The sequence below is a fragment of the Elephantulus edwardii genome, unplaced genomic scaffold, assembly GCF_000299155.1.
Source record: "Elephantulus edwardii isolate Elephantulus edwardi_28Jun2011 unplaced genomic scaffold, EleEdw1.0 scaffold00138, whole genome shotgun sequence".
Classification (NCBI taxonomy): Eukaryota; Metazoa; Chordata; class Mammalia; order Macroscelidea; family Macroscelididae; genus Elephantulus; species Elephantulus edwardii.
Window position 1 is genome coordinate 984,145 of NW_006399888.1, and position 21,717 is coordinate 1,005,861.

Consider the following 21,717-nt stretch of genomic DNA (forward strand, 5'->3'; position numbering starts at 1 on the left):
CAACAGAAAGACTGCTGGAAGTTCAACAGAGTGGAGATAGAAACTGTTGCATCTGGGAGAGAACATAAGAGTAAGGAGCACAGTGGCTTTTGGGAAGGATACAGTGAGTGGATTGACCAGAAGTGAAGGACGTTTATGTCCCATCACCTCTGTTCTCCATACAAGGAAGACCAGTGTCTAGGCTTATTTGAGTGGAAAAAACTGAGTGAACAAGTGTCAGTGGTTGAACATCCCCAAAAGTGTAAGATTGGAGAGGTACCACAGCACCAGGTGCTGCGATGGTCCAGAAGACAGCGGCTCACGTTGTTCCAAACAAAGGAAGATGAGTGGGACTAGGAGACCTCAGACGGGATGCTGGTAGCATGATGGTTGGGTGTTTGGGTGCTAACTGAAAGGTTTGTAGTAGGAAAACACTAAGCCACTCTGTGGGAGGAAAGACCTGGTGATCTGTTTCCATGAAGTTTACAGCCTGGGAACCCTCTTGTTAGCTGCCATTGAGTTGAGTACAAGTCACAGTGACCCTGTGAACAACAGATTGGAGCCTGGTCCTGTCCCGTCCTCACACTCTTCAACACACTCAAGCCCATTGCTACAGTCACTCTGTTCTGCCCTATAAGTTACGGTTAGTAAGAATTAACTCAAGAGAACCTAGTCAAGAACTTTAATTTCTGGGATTTTACTTTTCCTTCTCTGTTTTCTATTTCTGCTAAATGAGGACGAAGCAACGTAAAACTCTGAAAATTCAAACTCACTGTCATTGAGTTGGTTCTGACTGACAGTTACCCTTCGTCAGGGTTGCAAGGCTGTAATTCACAGCAAGAGGAGACAGCCCAGCTTCCTCTCAAGGAGCTGCTGGTAGATTCGAACCACCAGATACAGCCTTTGGGAGAGCAGAACAGCTCACTACGGACTACAGCAGTGGAAAAGAATTACGGAGCCCACCATCTTTATGAAGTACAAATTTTGCTTGTGTTAAAAAAAAAAAAAACCAGTTTAGTGGTCAAATTGCTCCACTAGGGTGAGTGATGCAGAAGTCCTAGAGATGGGTTCCATTTACATGTTGCAATGAATTGTTGTACAGCCCTGCCTTTCTCTCATGCCCTGTTCTTCAGTTAAAGCTGCATTTCACTCCGTAAGTAATGATATGGGTAAGAAAATGAAGTGAGACTTACTTTGTAAGGTTGCCATTTTTTTTTTGCAACGAAATTCAGTTCTTACTGATTATGAATGACATTCCCTTCTGACGTGCATTTTTCTTTCTCTTAGCTTGTGACCGCTGGTCAGTGCTTCCCAGACCTGGTCTCCATCACGATGTCAACAGATTTGGCCACTCTGCAGTCTTGTACAACAGGTAATTGGAGAAGTGCTGCCTCCTTTTCTTTCAGGTGCTGAAATGGAAATGAAGTAAAATATGAAGATGTGAAATTTGACTTCTATGTTATGTACGAGTCCCTCATCCCAATAATTTTTATAGACTTATGTAGGTGTGAGTTTCCTGATTGGTGCTTAATGTTTTTGATGAATATTTTAATTACCTCCATTGTTTGGTTCATTGATCTGGTTATATTCAATCAGCATCCTTCTAATGTTTGATGTCTGAATACATAAGGTAACGAGATGCAGATGTGCACATGTTACTGCTTTATGACCTCTTCTGTTTGTGGTGCTTGCGTTGCCAGGTTTCTGAGAGTCACATCTGAAAAGCAAGGAGAGTTTCTAGGGTTTTGGTGATTTTAAGGTTTTGGTGTTTTTTTTGTTTTAAATCAACAACAGAACAGGTGCTTCAGATGGGCCTTATAAATCCTAAAAGTATTTAATTGCTATAATACTGCATTATGATAAATTCCTTTGACTTTCAAAATTGGTTTTGATGATAAGTAATAGATCAATCTTGGAAATATGAATTGACAGAATATATAGAATTGGGGGAAGGTAACATCTCTTTGAAAGAAATTGCTTAGCTGGAATTTAGCAGTATATATGATTTTACTGTTAGTGTAGATTAAAACTGAAGGATTTGTTTACAAATTTGTTAATTTGAAATCTTGTTTTAAATTGTAATCTTATACTTCTTCCCTAAAGATCCTACACATTTTGTACCAAGTGTCCCTTAATGTTTTTACCTGAGATGCAGCAGGACCCTTTTTCATCACTTTGGCCTTTGGATTACCTCATTCTCTCTCTCTCTCTCTTAGTGGCCTCCTAGCAAACATTTTAGCACACAATAGGCATTTGTTAAATGGTAGCTGTTAGGACAGTGTAAACAGCTGGCAAATAATTGAATATTTTATTAAAATATTATTAGGTTTTCAACATAAAGTTGATCGTTTGTTGTTGTTACATGCTGTCGAGTTGCCTGTGTACAGCAACTCTGAAGCTTGCTCTGTCCTGAGCCAGTCTCACTGATTTTGACACACCAACCTCCTTTTTTTTTCTTAAACTTGATAGCGTCTACCTCTTTGTTGATAGTCTCCACTCTGAGTCATTCCTTTCAAACTGCCATTCCAGTCTTTAGACATTGCCTCCTTTGGTGCTCTACCTATGTATTTAAGTTCTCCATTATTTACAGATACCATAGCTATTGTCCATTGACTCTTCATGCCTTCTCTTCCTAGCCAATGGTAACCACTAATCTACTTTCTGTGTCCATGAATTTCTTTATATTTAGATATTTCATATAAATGATACTGTTTAGGTAGATAGGATTTTTCTCTTGTGGTGACTATGTTAGGTCACACACTCACAGAGATTTTCCAATGTTAGACATGTATGTCCTTTATTACAGGGTTTTGCAGATGTGTCAGAGTGTGCTCAGGTATTCCAGAGAGTCATGGCTAAAAGTCAAGTTACTGGGAGGACTTTGTAACATCGTAGTTTACAGAATAGTGGGATATTGGAGGAGTTCTGGTGATCACAGGCCAGGATGCAAGGGTGGCGTTGGAGACCAAAGGGTATGAGAAAAGAATTTCATAAAGGGCTTTTAGTATGCAAAGTTTGTCTGAAGATTTTAAAAACTATGTCATGTATTTGCTATTGTTTGGTAAATGATTTCTCTTTTTTCCCTCCCCTCCTAGCACTATGTATGTGTTTGGCGGTTTCAACAGTCTCCTCCTCAGCGATATGCTGGTGTTCACGTCAGAGCAGTGTGAAGCCCACCGAAGCGAAGCTGCTTGTCAGGCAGCAGGACCCGGCATCCGGTGTGTGTGGGACACAGGCTCATCTCAGTGTATCTCCTGGGACTTGGCAGACATACCAGAAGAAAAGTTAAAATCAGAATGTTTTTCCAAAAGAAGTAAGTTTCCCCTCTCTATTTAAGAGTTACTTTAAGATATTACTTTTTGTTGATTGTTTTGGTTTGGGGTTGGTGGTGTTTTGTTGTTGTTGTTTTGGGGTTTTTTTTTTAAGTCATATATCCCTTAAAGCTTGTTTGAAGTGTTTTTCCCATCTGACTTGTGAGGGAACTTATTAACATAAGTAAATACTTTATCTAAAACCATTTAGTAAAAGCTTGTCTAAAGCCTTTCACGGTATTTGAAAATTGATGTATAAATATCTTTACAATGGATGCAGGCATACTGTATAACTCATAGCACCTGTCTGCAGAGGAAGGGGAGGAACTTTCTTGGCATCACATAGGCTTCATACATCGACCTGAGGACCTCGTTGCAGTTGTTCTGAGGCAGCACAGTCTATGGGAACTTTCCCGAGATGATGGAAATGTTTTGTGTTTGCAGTTGCCACTTGCCATATGCCCCGACACTAGAATTGTGTCTGTTATGACTGAGGAACTGAATTGTTTTCTTTAATTGTGACTGATTTAAATGTGAAAGAACTGTGTGGCTACCAATTCTAAGGTTAAGGGTGAGTGTAAGTGGATCCAACCAGAAATTTACTGTATTGCATTGTTGTGGTAGACAGAGGTAGTTTGTGTCCTTGTGAAACCTTCTTTCCTAGCTTCTCTGTTTGGATAGGCATTAGTTACAAGTTGGATAGCTGCTGAGGCTGAAGAGTGCTACTCCCTGCTTCTGAAAGCCCTGCTCTTATCCTAACTCTACATTCTGGCTGTTTAGTTTCTTGCTCTTTTGCTCTTGTAATTGTGTAATACAGAGAAATAATGTGTAGGAAAGTTCTTTAGATAGAAGATTGTGTCTGCATATTTACTTCAGCTTATTTAAACTATGTTGAACTGTCATGATAGTTTTTCATAAGAGTCATTAATTAATGTATGAAAGTTATAAAGGCGGCTCTCACTAATAGCATTCTTTGCTGGTATTGGTATATCATTGGTAGATCAGTTACCCTAAGAGTGGTCAAGGCAGTTTTCACCCTCCAGGAAAGTTCTAAGTCAGAAATTCAGGAGTGTAATCCTCCGTAAGAAGGTCCAGGCATCCTTCCTGGGTTCACTGGTGAGTTAGCTCACGCGTGAGGTTGTCAGGGCTTGTCACTAGCTCCTGAAAGGAATAAAGTCAGTGAAATGATAAATTTATTTTGGGTTTGTTTTTTTGTTGTTTATTTTTAAAGCCAAATGTTAGTTCAAATTTTATGTCAGGTTTATAGGAAATAATGTTGAATTAGGTGATTAAATATTAACCCATTTGCTGTGAACTCACTTCAGATGTTAATTCTCCTTTAAAGTTCTATTTCACCCCACTGTCTGCATGGGTGAGGACCAGTGCACCTTGTGAGAGTGGGCCTCTGCCTTTTCAAGTCTGTAAAATTTGGTCATGATGCAGTGTCCTTGGGTGCTTGGATTTTCTTTTGTTGTAGGAGACATAGCAGGTCTGTAGAAGCCCCCGAATTCACAGACTTGTACTCTTGAGTTTTATATATGTATGTGGTGTTGGCTACTTCCTGTGACCACATAGGCTTGCTTGCATTTACAGCTGGTGGGATTAGCTTGGTCTCTTTCTTTGACTTCTGGGCAACTTTTCCTTTTGGGAAGAAAAGTATTTAAAGATCCAAGCCTAACTTACACTTTATCTTATAGTTGCTACTCTTCTTCCCTGTCTACTGTTTCTCTTGTGTGTAGGTGGCAAAATGATACTTCTTCAGATTGTCTAATTATTTGCACATACTATTTTAACATGAATGAACTTTTTTGCCAATTTTATTTCCCACTTAATTATGTTAGCTTTTAAAAGATCTGAAAAACCAACAACACTTCACTTGCAGATTCTGCTCAGCAGCAACTATTAACAGCCTGTGACTGTTCCAAGAAGCAGCTGTCCCACATTGATAAATGTCTCCCTCTTTTCATAGCGCTTGATCATGACAGATGTGACCAGCACACCGATTGTTACAGCTGCACGGCCAACACCAACGACTGCCATTGGTGCAATGACCACTGTGTCCCTGCGAACCACACCTGCACAGAGGGCCAGGTCAGCAACAGGTCCCCAGAGATTTCAAGGATAGAGAAAGCTTAGTGTGGGTTGGATTGAGATTATAGTGTATATTGAGTCTTGGTACTGAAGTATGTTGCTTGTCCAAAATATTGGAATATATTCCTGAGGTGCGCAGTTCAAATCCACCAGATGCTCTGCTGGAGAAAGAGGGACAATCTTCTGTATCAGTCAGATCCAATTTGACGGTACACACACACACACACACACACACACACAATAAAAATTAAGACAAAACAACAAAAGATTGGTTGCTGACCAAAAAAAAAAAAAATCAGCAGTTTAAATCCACTGGCTCCCCATGAAAGAAAGATAGACCATCTCCTCTCATAAAGATTTACAACTTTGGAAGCCTAACTCTGCAGCATTGGGTTGGATTTGATGTATATAAATAATGGCTCAGAGTTGTTTTTAAAAATGAGGTGTAGATTTGGATTTTTTAATTCCCAGAATTTCTTTTAGAAAGGAATGCTGAAAGTGTACCCTAATCCCACGGGCTCTACCAGTCACCGAGATTTATGTCTGATGTTTTGTTAAGAAGGTAGGACTTTTGGGGTTGGGTTTCATACCCTCTGGTGTTTGAAGCCTATAATGGGGTATCAGTTTTTTCTTTCTTGGTTACTTTTTGACCAAATAACTTGTGGAAGAACCTAAAACTAAAACAGTTATGATCTGGGAGTAGTTATGACTAAATCCTAGATCCTTGGACTAAAACTGGTCATTGCAAACTCAGACTACTTCTGTAAGGTCTGGGGAACAAGTGAGAACTTGAGACTAACAGGGGTGTGATGTTTAGGGACTCATAGTACCTTGTGGATCTTTTTTAAAATCACTTTCTCTAATCTTTAACTCTAGATTTTCATTTTGAAAACTGAGTTGTATCTTGACTCAGCATAACTTGAATATTTACATAGTTTTTAAAATTAGGTTAGTATAAAATAAAAAGATTAGGTGACCCTGCTTTCATAATATTAGTTAGCAAGATGCTTTTTGTTAATCATTCTGTTGGTCAGGTTACTTATGACTCTGGGCACTCTTTTTTTGGTTTGTTTTATTTTATATTGGTTTACATAGGATAGTCATAGACATTGTATTTCATTTATATACATTGTGTTTCATGCATTCCTTCATTCACACTGTGTTTCACAGCCATCTTTTTATGATAGTGGAAATTACAGTTTCCTAAGCAGTAAACTTTACAGTAGAGGATTACCTGATCTTCCCATGGATCCATTGATGAGTTTGAACTTCAGACCTTTTTAGCAGCCAAGTGCTTCATCATTGTGCTCCTTACACTAGTCTATAATTCAGTTCATAAAAGAAAACATTTAGGCTGTTTCTTTGGGAGGCATTTGAATGCAGCAAGTTCAACATTTACTTCCATTTTTTAGATGAGCTGGCCGCTTCTTGGTCATTTAAAACCATGCCCTTGAGCAGAGCACCCCTCTGCCGTGCTTCCCCGCAGAGCTGCCTCATCTGCACCGCGTGTTTGTGACACTGTTTACTTGCAGTTTGCTTCCTCACTTAGATTTTCTTGTTCTTAGTATCCTGCTGGCCATTAGCAGTTCTTTCTGTGACTGTAACAAAAATGTACCTCCGTCTGCTGTGTTCTAGGTCTCTGTTTCCAGATACGAGAATTGCCCCAAGGATAACCCCATGTACTACTGTAATAAGAAGACCAGCTGCAGGAGCTGTGCCCTGGATCAGAACTGCCAGTGGGAGCTCCGAAACCAGGAGTGCATCGCCCTGCCAGGTAGGCCTCATGGGGCAGCTTGGTGTGTGCCCCATGCACCTCTCCACCCCCCAGCCTGCCTTGCATTGTGCAGCTGAGGTTGATATCAGTAAAGGGGAAAGGTTAATTGTAATCATTTATTCCCTGCACCACTTTTGTGATTGATTTTTTTTGGGATTTGTTTTATTGTTTTTTTTTGTTTTTTAAAAAAAACACCACAAAACCAAAGAAACTGGTTTTATGGTTTTCTCCTACTATTTTTTGCACTTGGATAGCTATGAGGGATTGAATGGCATTTCATCTCTCATCAAGCCAGCTTCACTGTCCCCCGATCCCACCTTGCTATGATAGCCTGTTGTTGTGTACTGTCGAGTCAGAACCAACTCACTGGAGCTGTCCCTCCAGGGAGTTTTCAGAGACATTAAATTGCATGGAAGGAGGTAGCTCATCTTTCTCCTGTGGAGCAACTAGTGGACTCAAACCACATGTCTTTGGGATTGCAGCACAGTTTCTTCCACTAGGCCACAGAGCTCTCTCATGATAGCCTAGTATGATCTTTTATGAAGAGTACTTATTATGGTCAAACCACTGGGTTTGAGTTTTCAGCAGTTATGAAGGGCATTCTTCTCCAAGGCGATGAAGAGGAGACCTGCCTTTATTTCACTAGCGCCTCCTGGGGTGATCTCCAGCCCCAGTTACCCTAGTGTGTGGTGCTCCTACGGTTCAGATGATCAGTTAGGTGTCCAAGGCGAACCAGATTGAACCCATTTGAAAAACTGGCTCATCCACCTTCTGTGGTCTGTGCTACACCTCAAGCCCATGTGAGATGACCGGGCTTTGGAATCTCTTTTAATCAAGTACTTGATTTAACTTGGAGGAACTGGCCGCTTTTTCTTCATCTCAGTTCTTCTCACACTATCTCACCTCAAAAACACTCATTGCCATCGAGTCTGAACTGAGTCCTCACTGGCCCTCCAGCGAGTTTTCCAAGGTGCTAATGGTATAGGAGCTGTGCTGGGTCCAGAACACAAGAGAAGTGCTGCCTTTAACTTAGCCATGCAGCTGTCCAAGGACCGGAGCTGCGGTAGCACATAGTAGGCCTATGGAGATCAGGCCAGAAGGCAGACCCGAGGACAGCAGGCCTAGCCTGGGACCCTCACGGCTGCACTTCAGAGAGCAAAGATTCTGATGCTATACTTCAAAGACCAAGTCTTTGTCTTCTTTTTGATACTTCTTTCCAATGATTATTTTCCATTTACTTCAGCAACTGTTCTACTTAATGGACGTTGATGATGGTATCTTCAGGGTGCTTGATTCTGGCAAAGTTGCTCCACCTGTTCATTGTCTTCCAAGAACTTTCTTTGAACCTGGTGTGGTTCATTGTGATCCCCTGTAGCTGACTGCCAGCTTGCCATGTGGGCTGCATCTGGGTCGTTTTGCTGGTTTCCTAAGCAGGGTCTCAGGAAAACAGCAAGTTTTGTGCCCTTATCGAAGCCTTCATGAACTAATGGGCTATATGTTGTACTGCTGACTGAGAGGTTGGCTGTTCAAACTCAGAAACTGCACCATGGGAGAAAGATGAGGCAGCCTGCCCCTGAAAAGCCTTACAGCCTCAGAAACCCACTTCAGGGTTGCTGTTGCTGATTGAGAAGTGGAATCATCTTCATGGTAGTGGGTTTGGTTTTTTTGGTTTAATCCCTAGGTTGTTCCTGTGGCAATTCTAACGCAGAGCTTTCTTGGTTTAGTGATATTGTAGTTGTAGCCTCAATTTGGAACTGCCACTTAATTTACTGTCTACCTAAAGATGTGAAAAGTTTATACCTTTAGGAGATTGTAGATTTGTCTCCATTCATTTCTGCTGCTGTTTTCAATTGTGCCCTTCCATCATGTTAGATTTCTTTCCAGTTACTTTTCAAAAGGAGGTTCACCAGTGTAGTATTGACACTAAACTTTTCCCTTAAAACATAGGCAGTGATTGATCTCAGAATATTCTTTTTGAGATTCAGGAAAGAAGAGAAATGGTTATTTCTAATATTCTTTGCTTGGTCCTTAGAAATGTGTCCACTCTCCTCACCACACCACATCCTCATGAAATGCTTAGAATTTGAATCACCAAAATCAGTTTGGTTTACTGTAATTATAACTGGTAATATGGTAGTTTTGTGTGTACACTAAAACATTTCCCCTCTCTTTCTCCTCCCTTCATTAAAGAAAATATCTGTGGGGTTGGCTGGCATTTGGTTGGAAACTCATGTTTGAAAATTACTACCGCCAAGGAGAATTACGACAATGCTAAACTGTCCTGTAGGAACCACAATGCCTTTCTGGCTTCTCTTACAACCCAGAAGAAGGTAGAATTTGTCCTTAAGCAGCTTCGAGTAATGCAGTCATCACAGAGCATGGTAAGTTCAAGTCCTCCAGATCATTAACTGTCTCTGGTGTCCTGCTGTGCTAGTCAGGCTGGAGATGGGCATGGGGTGCTTGGCTGTAGGAGGAATGCTAAGAGTAAGCAGAATGGCAGACTGTGGAACGTCACTGTCCGATTCTTCTCCTTTCATGCTTTCTTTGTTTAGTTAGTCACAGGGGTGGCATCCACTTCCTAAACAACATGCCTCTGGGAACTCTGTGAATTTTGATAAATGTTGATAGATATAGAAGAGGCTTTAGGCCTTTTGTTCATAGGGTCCCTATGAGTTGTGCTTGACTCGGCGGCAATCAACAACAACTCTGTGTGTGTGTGTGTGTGAATTATATATATGAATAACTATGTGTAGAATGAATTTTAACATACATGTACATAACTCTGGTAATAATAATTTATGTTTTTCACACGTACTTTATTCCTAGATTCTGCAAAGAGAGAATTAGGGGGAAAGGGAGTTGTCTCCTAATTAGACATGTAGAATTAAGCCACCTAGATCTTACAAATTTAAGACATTATTACAGAGCATATTAATGGCTTAATGTTAATATCACAAAGAAATGTACACTTGTTTAAGGCTTTCTAGGCCCAGTGAACCCAAAAGAAGAGGGCACCTTCTTGCTGAGTTTCTGAGCACAGAAATGTCTCAGATGTCCCACCTGTTTCTCTAGTGTTCTCAGCTAGTTTATAATGGGTAGTCCACAGTTACATCTTATCTTTTTTAGTCTGCAGTCTTAGACCTGTGGTCCCACTGTTGATACATAGATGATCACAGAACAAAGTTCTTTGAGCAGTGTTGCCTTTGGTGCAGAGCAGCTCTGGGGCAGCGTTCTGCACGTGGAGCTCTGGGGCAGCGTTCTGCACGTGGAGCTCTGGGGCAGCGTTCTGCACGTGGAGCAGGAGCACAGCTCTGGGTCATTGTTCTGCACGTGGAGCCGGGAGGAGGAGCAGACAGCACTTCTGAGTACACATGCCCTCTGTGAGGGGGGAGAGTGCTCTCCGACTTTCAGAGCTTTGATACTGAAGAGGTGCAAGGTCCGTGCAGAGTGGCTTGTTAGGGAACTTACAAATAAGTTTACATGACTGGGCTGAAGACAGATAGCCAATACTCATCACAGGACCGAGACCAAAGACTTTTCTTCAGTGCTAGTGGCATTGAATTTTGTCAAGAAGGTTGAGAGAAATTGAGACTTTTTTTGGGGAAAAAAAATCATCATTTTCTTCCTTAAAATAATACGTATTTCAAAGAAAATTTAGAATATAGAATAAAGATGAGAGCATCATTCATTTGTTCTTGTTATCTACTGTTTGTTCAGTCCGAACTGACTTATAGCTGACCCTCCAGCAGGTTTTCAGAGACTAAATCACAAGGGAGGAAATTGCTCATCTTTCTCCCCAGGAGCAGTTGGTAGATTCACACTACCTGCCTTTGGTTGGACAAACACAAGTCCTGGCCCAGTAGACCCCCAGAGCTACCTTTTGGTGTATTTCTGTTTGTTTATTTAATTAAATATTTACAAATTATATGAATTTTTTGTTTGTCTAGATTTTATACATTGGAATTATAATGTCAGTTGATAATTCATGCATATTTTATAACATTAATGATCATTGATTAATGTAATTAATTAATTACAATGTCTCTTCAATCCTTCATTGCCTTTCCCTTAATTCAAGATATCTATTAATTTTATGGTTAGGTTTTATTATTTTATTTGAGAACAGGTTTACAAATCTTATTACTTTTTCATATAATTATTCATAGACTTTTTGTTAACAGTAGTTATTGTTGATTAATGTGGTTAATTTATCATAATGTTTAATCAACTCTATTATATATTACCTTTATGTTACCTTTCTCGTCACTCAAGTTACTTATTTTTATTCCCACTCCCTTTCTTCTCATTCATAGTAAACCTCCAAGATTTTTTCTTTGTGTAAACCTTTACTTAGCTTTTTATAATACTTTTTCTTATACTGTATTTGTCTTTTTGTGACTGATTTATGTCACTCAATATAATTTGTTCTTGACTAATCCGTGTGGGACTGTATTTCATGAGTCCTTGATCATTTTTTAGTGATGCATAGTTATCCATGGTGTGATGATGGTACCAGAGGTTCTTTAGCCATTTGTCCATTGATGGCCCTGTGGCTTATTTCCAGCTCTTTACTATTAGGGGTGCTTCTTTTTGGTTTTATGGGTTTTTTGACTGCTAAAATTAGGAATATATTTCCTTTCTGGACCAAACAATGTAAAAGTGCTATTTTACTCTTCATTGAACACATTTCAAGAGGACAGAAGTCAGACTGTCTCCTGGATTTATTGCCCTGTTTTCTATATTAAATACAGTACTATACAATATCCCCTGGTCAAAGATGGGAATCTTCAATTATCTGAACTAATCAGAGTCCATGATAAGCATAACATTTCCTAAATACTGATAAAATGATGGCCTGAGTTAATGAACAGTTAAATGAAGTTGAGGCACTATCTCATCTTCACGTTTGTCGTAGAATGTAGAAATAAACGAGTCTGATTATTGCTTTGTTATTAATATATCCTCTGTGAAAAAGTGATATTAAATGCTGGGCTTGACTTGTGACACTAATGTGACAATGATCTGTCCTAGTGGTGGCTTACTGCAAAGGACAGGAAGATCTTACATGTGTCTGGGAAGTAGAAGTAATGTGTCTTTATCTAGAAGCTTGTTTTGATCAAGAGATTGATGGTATTAATAATTGTATTTGTTTTGCCTACAGTCCAAGCTCACCTTGACCCCATGGGTTGGCCTACGAAAAATCAATGTGTCCTACTGGTGCTGGGAAGATATGTCCCCGTTTACAAATAGTTTACTACAGTGGATGCCGTCTGAGCCTAGTGATGCTGGGTTTTGTGGAATCTTGTCAGAACCTAGTACTGGGGGCCTAAAGGCTGCAACCTGCATCAACCCACTCAATGGCAGTGTCTGTGAACGGCCTGGTAAGTGCATGTGTGGATTATGTTATTGGAAGTTCATTGAGAGAGAAACCAGAAGTGTCACAGTTAAGATGAGTGAAATAATCGTGAAAAAATAGATGGCATATTGAATTTAAGTATATCAAGTACAGCACAACTAAGACTTTAAAAGAAAAGAGAAAGAGTCTTTGGCTGTGAATAATTTGAGCTATAGGGGGAAAGTAATAGCTAACACTACTCAGAGAACCTAAGATTTTAATTAACAATGAGATATTTTGGGCTATTGATCAGAAAAAAGAATTGAGAATTTCATTGAAAGGTACATTTGGGGGTGTTGGCAGAGAAATGCTGTGGACAAGAGAACAAAAAACAAAGATAAGTGCAGAAAAGCAATTAGATAATTATGGGAACAGTAGATAAAACAATAGTGTCACCAGGGAAAGATGATGACAGCAGCTCTGTGACAGAAAACAGAAGCAAACAAGAATGGAACTAATGCTGTGTGAGAGTATTAAATGAAAAGTTGACACAGATTGGATTTCTCTTCTCTGGGCAAGCCCATATATGAAAAATCATTAGCCTTAACCGATCTGGTGAGAGCTCTGAGAATTTCGCTTGTGTTTTGTTCCCAGCAAACCATAGTGCCAAGCAGTGTCGGACCCCGTGTGCTCTGAGAACGGCATGCGGGGAGTGCACCAGTGGCAGCTCCGAGTGCATGTGGTGCAGCAACATGAAGCAGTGCGTGGACTCCAATGCCTACGTGGCCTCTTTCCCTTTTGGCCAGTGTATGGAGTGGTATACCATGAGCAGCTGCCCCCGTAAGTGAAAAATCAGCTCCAGCTACTCCTCAGGGTCAGGGACCTGTGGGAGGACCACAAGTCTTGCCATGGGATTCAGATTGGACTTGATGCTTTGTTCTGATCTCTCTAGAGACTGCCATTAAGACAAGCCTACCTGATGAGAAACTTTCTTTAGAATCAAACACAATGTACACATAAATAAATGTAAGAAGAGTTGCAGGACAAACATGTGCTGACTTTAGTGTCATAGTGGTTAATTCTCTGTGCATCCCTTAATCTTCTAATTTGTAAATCCTTTTCAGTAGATGACCTCTAATCTTCTTCCAGTCTTTTGGACTGAAAGAAGAGAGAAGGAGATCTGTTTTGTGTCAGACAAGATAATAGATTTTTACAATTCATTGTCTGATTTGAAAAATCACAATAAAATAGGGATTTTGGATTATAGCAGTTGCATAACTTGCTAAACAAACATTGAAATACAATGAACTGAACTCTACATGTGATAATAAATTGCCATTTGTGTTGTTTTTATAGCTGAAAATTGTTCAGGCTACTGCACCTGTAGTCATTGTTTGGAGCAGCCAGGCTGTGGCTGGTGCACTGATCCCAGCAACACTGGCAAAGGGAAATGCATGGAGGGCTCCTACAAAGGACCCGTGAGGATGCCCTCACAGATCCCGAGCAGCACCTCCTACCCGCAGCCCCTTCTCAACTCCAGCATGTGTCTAGAGGACACCAGATACAACTGGTCTTTCATTCAGTGTCCAGGTAAGGTACCTTGTGTGTCCAGAAGTGAGTTAAAGCTTTATTACCTCTTTATAAGAAAGAAAGCCTGGAAAACAACATTGTTTATAGTAATTGATTGTAGTAGAGATTAAAAAATTTTTAAATGTAAGTGACATCATTTTAGGAGAAACCATTTTGTGTGAAAAACTTTTTTTTGTCGATTACTGTCGAATCGGATCTAACTGGCCTGGGAGGAGATTGTCCCTCCTTCTCCAGCGGAACATCTCGTGGATATGAACCACTTGCCTTCAGGATTGCAGCACAGCTTCTTGCCGCTAGGCCATCAGAAAAATCTTTTTCCTGTGAAAATCTTTTTAATGAAAATATTTTAAGAACTTCAAGTGAATAATTTTGGTAATTTTAATGGCAGGAGTAAAATGTTATTTTATGCTCATTATAAAAAAAATTACATATACATGTGTATAAAATAAATGCTAGACTTTTAAAATCTCCAATTCTTATGTATAAAGCTAAAAATTTTTAATAGTTTACTATAGAGACCTCCAGACATTAGTCATATTTTTTAAATAATAGAATTTGATAGCACCATTTGCTATACATTCTTTTACAGTTGATTCTAAGTTCACCTGGTAATTAAGTGGTTAATTGTCTTTATCTGAAGGGAAAAAAAAGAAAATGCATGTCTGTGACAAGCGGGTAGTTAGTTACCCCATGGCACAAGACACCTAACTTCCACTCCTCAGTTGCCAGGGAGGTGGAATGCTGTCTTCCTTGATTTCAGTGATGATGAAGGCCATTTGTAAAAACCTTCCTAGGTTGTAATGCTGACAAGAGTTTCATTTTATTTTTTGAGATATTTATATGCATATACAAAGAGCAGAAGAAGGATTTGCAAGTATAAGTTTTCTTAATGAAGTTCACTTAAGGAAAGGGAGAGGCAAAAAAGATCTCTTTCCCTTTTGTAGGAAGAATTCCAGTTTTCATGTTTGGCTCTTAGACAGTCTGTCAGTGTACATCTGTGTGGTTCTGCTTTTTAATAATTGATATACAAAGAATTTTGGAAGCAGGAGTAGCATCCACTTCCTAAAAAACATGCCTCCAGAAACTCTGTGAACTTTGATATATGTTGATAGTTACAGAGGGGCTTCAGGCCTTTTGTTCATAGGGTCACTATGAGTCATGCTTGACTTGAAGGCAATCAACAACAACAATGCAAAGAATTGCACTAAAGCCTAGGCCTACACTTATATCTACTTAGCAAGAAGCTGCACTGCAATCCTGAAGGCCACCAGCTTCTCTGCAGGAGAAGGATGGGCAGTCTCCTCCCATATGATTAACTGCCTCTTAAAACCAACCTATGGGTTGGTCTGACTCTGTGGTACACACAACCATACAACAACAGTGACCCTGTAGTACAGAACAGAACAGAACTGCTCTGTGGGGTTCCCAACGCTGTAATATTTCTACTTCAAAAGGCGCCATCAAGAAAGTTTTAAATTGATGTTAAGTCCTGTTGTCAGTGTTGTCTTTTGTCCCATGTGCTGTAATGTCATATCTAAGCAGTCACTGCCCATTGATGAATATTTACTTCAATGTCCTCTCCTAAGAGTTCCATAACTTTATCTCTTACATCTAATATTTGTGTCTGGTGTGAGATAGGAATACAAATTTATATTTTTGTGCTGAACCTAAGCACTATTTGAAGAAACAATGATGTCTTTGTCATTGGATTTTCTTGTCACATTCATTGAGAATTCAGTGACTATTTCTTTTTCATGTCTCTCTCAGGACTCTCTTTCTCTTCTGTGGAACTGTTTGTCCTTTTTTATGTCACCACTCTAGACTGAGATTTAGAAAACAAAACTATTTAAAAGAAAACTATACCAAATGGGAAAGGTGGTCTCTAGGTAGTGGGATTATAATTTCCCTTTATAATCTTCAAACTTAACTGTCATGAATGTCTGTTGATTTTTAATTAAAAATAACAAATATTGTTTTAATTGGAATGGACCATAATCTTCTGTGATTTTTTTTTTTTAATTTCCCGGAATCTCTTTCTTTTTTTTATAATTTACTCTCATTTCTAAAACTAGGGGGTTTTTATTAATTTTGATGATTTTGTATTTAGAGGCAAATAGTTAAAACTAAATAGGCTCCTCATTTCCTTTCCTAGGTGGAAAGTTTATCCCATCTTTGTTGTAGGATGTTCTAATAAATCTTTATTTTTTAGCTTAAAAATAAAATCTTGCTGAACTTGGCCCACTTGGCTGTGTCATAGACTTCACCTCAGAACATCATTCTTTTCTTTTCAGCTTGCCAGTGCAATGGGCACAGTAAGTGCATCAACCAGAGTATCTGTGAGAAGTGTGAAAACCTGACTACAGGCAAACACTGTGAGACCTGCATATCAGGCTTCTACGGTGACCCCACCAATGGAGGGAAATGTCAGCGTAAGTCAAAGCTGTCAGCTTTACCGCCTACAGATCCGGGAGCAGAAAGTTCCTCTCTGACTTGAGTGGCTAGGAAGAAAAAAGCCATTGTGTTGTTTTGAATGCTGCCTTGCCTAATTTACACTTAAAATACATGTACTTTTTTATTTATTATTATTATTTTGTATGTGTACCGTCAAATCGGATCTGACTGGTACAAGAGGAGATTATCCCTCCTCCAGCAGAGCATCTGGTGGATTCTGCATATCTCTGGGATTGCGCTGCAGCTTCTTGCCACTAGGCCACCAGAGCTCCTTAAGATGTATTTTAACAATGTTCAGGAATGCTGTGTTGCCTGAGATATGTGCAAGCTATAGGGTATTTATTGTTAAAACATAAAGGCTATTTTTAGAACTGGCAAGAGATACCTAAGAACCAATTTGGTTGTTCTAGTTTCTAACTGAAAAATATATTAGTCTTCCAATAAAAACATACTTAAAAATCTGAGCAGAAAAAAATAACAGAAAATCTCTGCTGCTTCCCCAAAATTTCACCTTTAACCTTGTTAGTGTATTTCCTCAGAAACTGACCCCTGCACAGAGAATAGAGGCAGCAGTCAAGCAGTAGGTCCCGTAACCTCATGGGGATTCTGTTCCTCCAGTAAAATGAAAATAATACAGAGGCTGATAAGATTAAAATAATTAAAGCATTGCGTGACGTAGTCAGCAGTCATAGATGTTTACAGATATTATTTCCCATCTACTGTAATTTCCCATCATTCTGTAGTAAAATCCCTCACTCAAATTTAAAGGTATTTAGTAAAAATATCTTTCACATTCCTTGGAAAGTGTATTTTATCTATAGACGTGAAAGCACTGAGCTCACGTGATTGTGCATTTAAAAATTAAATTTAGCTTTTTCCGCCATCTTTCCATGCTGCCACATGGTGCACGTGAATGGGCTGTCTGACACTCTCAAGAGCATCAGCAATGCTGAGAAGAGAGGCAAGCACCAGGTTCTCATCAGGCCGTGCTCCCAAGTCATAGTTTAGTTCCTAATGGTGATGATGGAGCATGGCTACATTGGCGAATTTGAAATCATTGACTGTCACAGAGCGGGGAAATTGTTGTCAGCCTCACAGGCAGGTTAAACAAGTGTGGCGTGACCAACCCCTATTTTGATGTGCAGCTCAAAGATCTAGAAAAGTGGCTGACAACCTCAGCTGGCATCATGGACCATGAATGAAGGAGCAAGACGAAAACACACAGGAGGGAAAACCGTGGGATTATTTTTCTAGGGATGTAATACACAGTGCAAATAAAATGCCTTATGAACTCTGAATTAAAAAGTATCCCCAGCCTAATATTTTTTATTTATTCACTTGAAATTATAGCATAAAATTAAAAGATATTAAGCAAAATATTTTCTTTCTTTCAACTAGAGAATAAGATTTATAACTATTCACATTTAGTATTTGGGAGGGAGAAGGGAGGAACATGTGAAATAGCAAGAGGAAAATGGGAGGAATTGTCTTCTGTAAGTAAAGGACTTTGCTATTAAAATCCTGTCCCACTCTGGAACCCTGTTGTGATTTAGGAGAAGAAAGCCCCTTAGCTAGACTAGCCCTCCCCTCCAAGCATCTCCATGAGGACAGTACTACATCTGCATCCCCCCCACCCCCATAGGGCCTGAGACACAGGAGATAGTTCATAAATATTTGTAAGAATGATTGAAAGACTTATCCTGTCTAGATAATAAAAAAAAATTTAAAGTCTGCCATAAAGGTCAAAACAGCAGCTGATTATTTTAATCTTTTTCTCTATTCAAATAGAAATACTTGCTTTTAAGGGAAGCCTCTGGTACTTGTAACCTTTAAACCAACTGTCACCTCCACTTCTTCTCCCCAGCATGCAAGTGCAATGGACACGCATCACTGTGTAATACCAACACGGGCAAGTGCTTCTGTACCACCAAGGGCGTCAAGGGGGACGAGTGCCAGCTGTGAGTACCATACTCCCCGATCCCCTGACACAGGTTAAGCCTGGATTTAAGTGATTGGAAATTAATGTTAGCTGTATTTGCACCAATAGGTAGGACCAAGGGGTGTTCAGGTAGCTCTATGGGAGGCACCATCGCCCCTCTGCCTAGTTTCCAGGAATCACTGGGTCTTTTGATTTGATATTTTGCTCTTTCTAATATCCTATGTCTGATTTGGTCAGCCTCCAAACTCAGGAGGCCTGCAGGTTAAGGAGCAATTCTTTGATGGTCTGAAATTAACATTTTTGTGTTTCAGTAACACTGATGTTTCCCACTTTCCAATCTGGATTTTTAAAAATGATCAGTGACTCCCATTTCCTTACATTAGAGGAACTTGCTACCCTTTTGCAAAGGCTAGCTATGTAAGGACTGATGTTCAAATTATGGTTCCTTCTTTTTTTTTTTTTTTTTCAAATCATGGTTCTTAATTTGGCCTTTTGGCTTCCTGATGGTGGAGATGAGTTTACGGCTTTTAATGTGCTCTTGCCTGCTCTAGATTGGATTATCCTGGGTGAAGTTTGTTAGACATTTTCCATTAGTGGGTCCAGAGTCCTTTTCCATGAGCAGGACCTTGGAAATGCATAAGACCAACAGAGTTAAGTAGGGATGTAAGCTCAGAATCAGACAGATTTGGGGATTTTAGCCCCATCTAGCTGTGCCTCCACTTGGCAGAATGGTTCAGCACATGTAAGTGCTGAACTTCACTTACTCCATCTGTCAGTAGTGATACTAACAATAATTGCTTTTAGTTTCCTGAGAAGTTAAAATTGAAAAGATTATTCAGGTAAATCTCATAAAGCACATGCATTTAGTATACTAATTCTCTCAAGGAGGGAGGTGAAATGTGTAGTAACTTAAAACACTGACCTGATAGAAGCAGATACAATGTTAGCAAATTTTACTGCTACTAATGTCTCCAGTGATTGAGATACAGTCTTCTGGAGGGAATTGGTTCTGTCTACCTTTGAAATTTTATACCAGTGTATCCATCTATTGGTTTTAGGTTATGCCTGTGGGGGGAAAAAACTCTAAACAAAGATTACATTTGATTTTTGAAAACCGGTTCCTTTAAACAAGGATGCAATAGAGCAAAATTATTAATTCTTAGCCTTACTTAGGGTTCAATAAAGCAAAAACAAAAAATGAAATGTATGTCTTAAGTCTAAAAGTGAAAGAGATTCTGAATTGGCAAATGGTAATAATCACCCTGAATATGAAAAAGGAATATTCCTGTATTAGCTTGTCTTAGAAAAGTATTTAAGACAAGCTTTCCCTTCATTTTTTCCCAGATTATAAATGCCAAAATTTCCAAAAATACTTTTGTTCTATCTTTTCCTAACAAAGCCCTGATTCATAGATAAGGTATTCATGCTTAAATGGCATTATGAGATCTGTGTTTTACTGAAATTGGAAAAATTAGTAATTCTTTTGACCAGAATTTACTTGTTCTCTAGATTAGTGAACACTGTCTAAAGTCCTTTTAAAACAAAATAAAACTCATTTTTATTTCAAAACAGGGTGGCATAAGAAAGGAATAACAAATGAATATTTGAAAAATACTCTTTTTTTGTGAAAAATGCTCTTAACTGCACTTTTAGAAGACTGCGAAAGGAGCAGGTGTAACATGAGGGTGGCTGAGCCTGATTTCTACTCTTCATAAAGGGGAACTGTCTCATCAATAATATATATCCGTAGTACCAAAATAGTTAAAAGGTCAGACATGCCACCCGTACTTCTGCACCTTTTTTTACCAATTATTGGGTCCAATATTTGTTGCAAATATTGCAACTGGCACAGGAGGAGATTGCCCCACCTTCTCCAGCAGAGCATCTCGTGGATTAAAACTACGTGCCTTCGGGATTGCAGTGCACCTTCTTGCCACTAGGCCACTAGCGCTCCCTGGCTGATGTTTAACTATTGTTTTCATATAGTGGGTCATGTGAACTGCTACACAATTGACAGTGGAGAATAACAAAATACTCATTAATCTACCTGATTTGAGTAACAATACAGAATGTAATGATACTAATTAAAAAGCTGTAATTTACTTAAAGGTTTCTTTTCATGTTTAAGTTGGATATAGAGTTTGGTTTTAGTTTTTAAATTAGCAAAAGCCTATAATCTTCATTGTTTCTATCACCCTAGATGTGAAGTAGAAAATCGATACCAGGGAAACCCTCTCAAAGGAACATGTTACTGTAAGTATTTTTGCAATTCTTCTTTTTCTAGAAGTAGTTCAGTAAAATTTCCTGTTTTCTTGACTCTAATTTGTGAATGAGAAGTGTTGTAGGAATATAGCATCCGTACATGAAAGTCCACTAACTTGATCTGTAGATGTACACATTGTAATATGTTTACTACATACATGACAACTGTTTTAAGCAGCTTTTGTTTTATGTTACTATATATAGCAAATACAAGTGGAGAGTAGAAATATATTGGATTTTCCTTGGTTATCTTGGAATCTTACTTTATTTGCCATTACCTGGTTCATGTTACCATACTTCAGGATATAGATCGGAAATTGAGTTGTGAAAAAGTAGCTGGAGTTACCAGTCTTGCTGGAATGATTTATGTTAACAACATGTCTTGGAGAGGGTACAGCCAGAGTGCTCTCTGGAGGCAAGAATGATGAGGCTTCACCTCACATACTTTAGGCATGTTGCTAAGAAGGGATATTTCTTGGAGAAGGACATGATGCTTGGAAGGGTGAAGAGTCAACAAAGGCATGGAAGACCCTCCACCAAGTAGATTGACATGGTGACTGCAACAATGGGCTCTAGTGTGTTGAAAGTGTGAAGATGGCAGAGGATAGGATAGAGTTCAGATCCACTGTTCATAGGGTCACTATGTGTGGTACTCAACTTGACAGCACCAGCAACAATAATAACCTTTTTTATAAATTAAGAAAACAGCATATTATTAATTTACTATGAAAGGTAAGTTTGGCATTCCAACCAAGTGTTTTTCTAATCCATAAGAGAATCCACATTAAGCCAGATTACACTAAAAAATGGGTCCAAATAATACTAAGGGGAAATTGAGAACATGTTTTACCTTCAGAAAATAAAAACATGTCAAAATTGATTAAATATCGTTAAAGCAATACTTAGATGTAAAACCAACTGAAAAGAGTAAAGATCTGAAACCAATAATCTAACCTATATTTAAGACTCAGGAAGGTGTTGGGGG

General features: G+C 39.1%; 1 protein-coding gene across 1 annotated transcript in view; it reads left to right on the plus strand.

Annotated features, from left to right (window-relative positions):
- The window catches only part of ATRN (attractin), a 158,354-nt gene that overhangs the window by 72,255 nt on the left and 64,382 nt on the right, over positions 1–21,717 (plus strand). Inside the window, exons 11-21 of the mRNA XM_006894202.1 lie at positions 1,267–1,351; positions 3,075–3,292; positions 5,260–5,381; positions 7,017–7,155; positions 9,346–9,536; positions 12,317–12,536; positions 13,145–13,330; positions 13,847–14,080; positions 16,372–16,509; positions 18,396–18,489; positions 20,671–20,723. Coding sequence (XP_006894264.1) covers positions 1,267–1,351; positions 3,075–3,292; positions 5,260–5,381; positions 7,017–7,155; positions 9,346–9,536; positions 12,317–12,536; positions 13,145–13,330; positions 13,847–14,080; positions 16,372–16,509; positions 18,396–18,489; positions 20,671–20,723 — 1,680 coding nt within the window. The remainder of the gene's footprint in view (positions 1–1,266; positions 1,352–3,074; positions 3,293–5,259; positions 5,382–7,016; positions 7,156–9,345; positions 9,537–12,316; positions 12,537–13,144; positions 13,331–13,846; positions 14,081–16,371; positions 16,510–18,395; positions 18,490–20,670; positions 20,724–21,717) is intronic.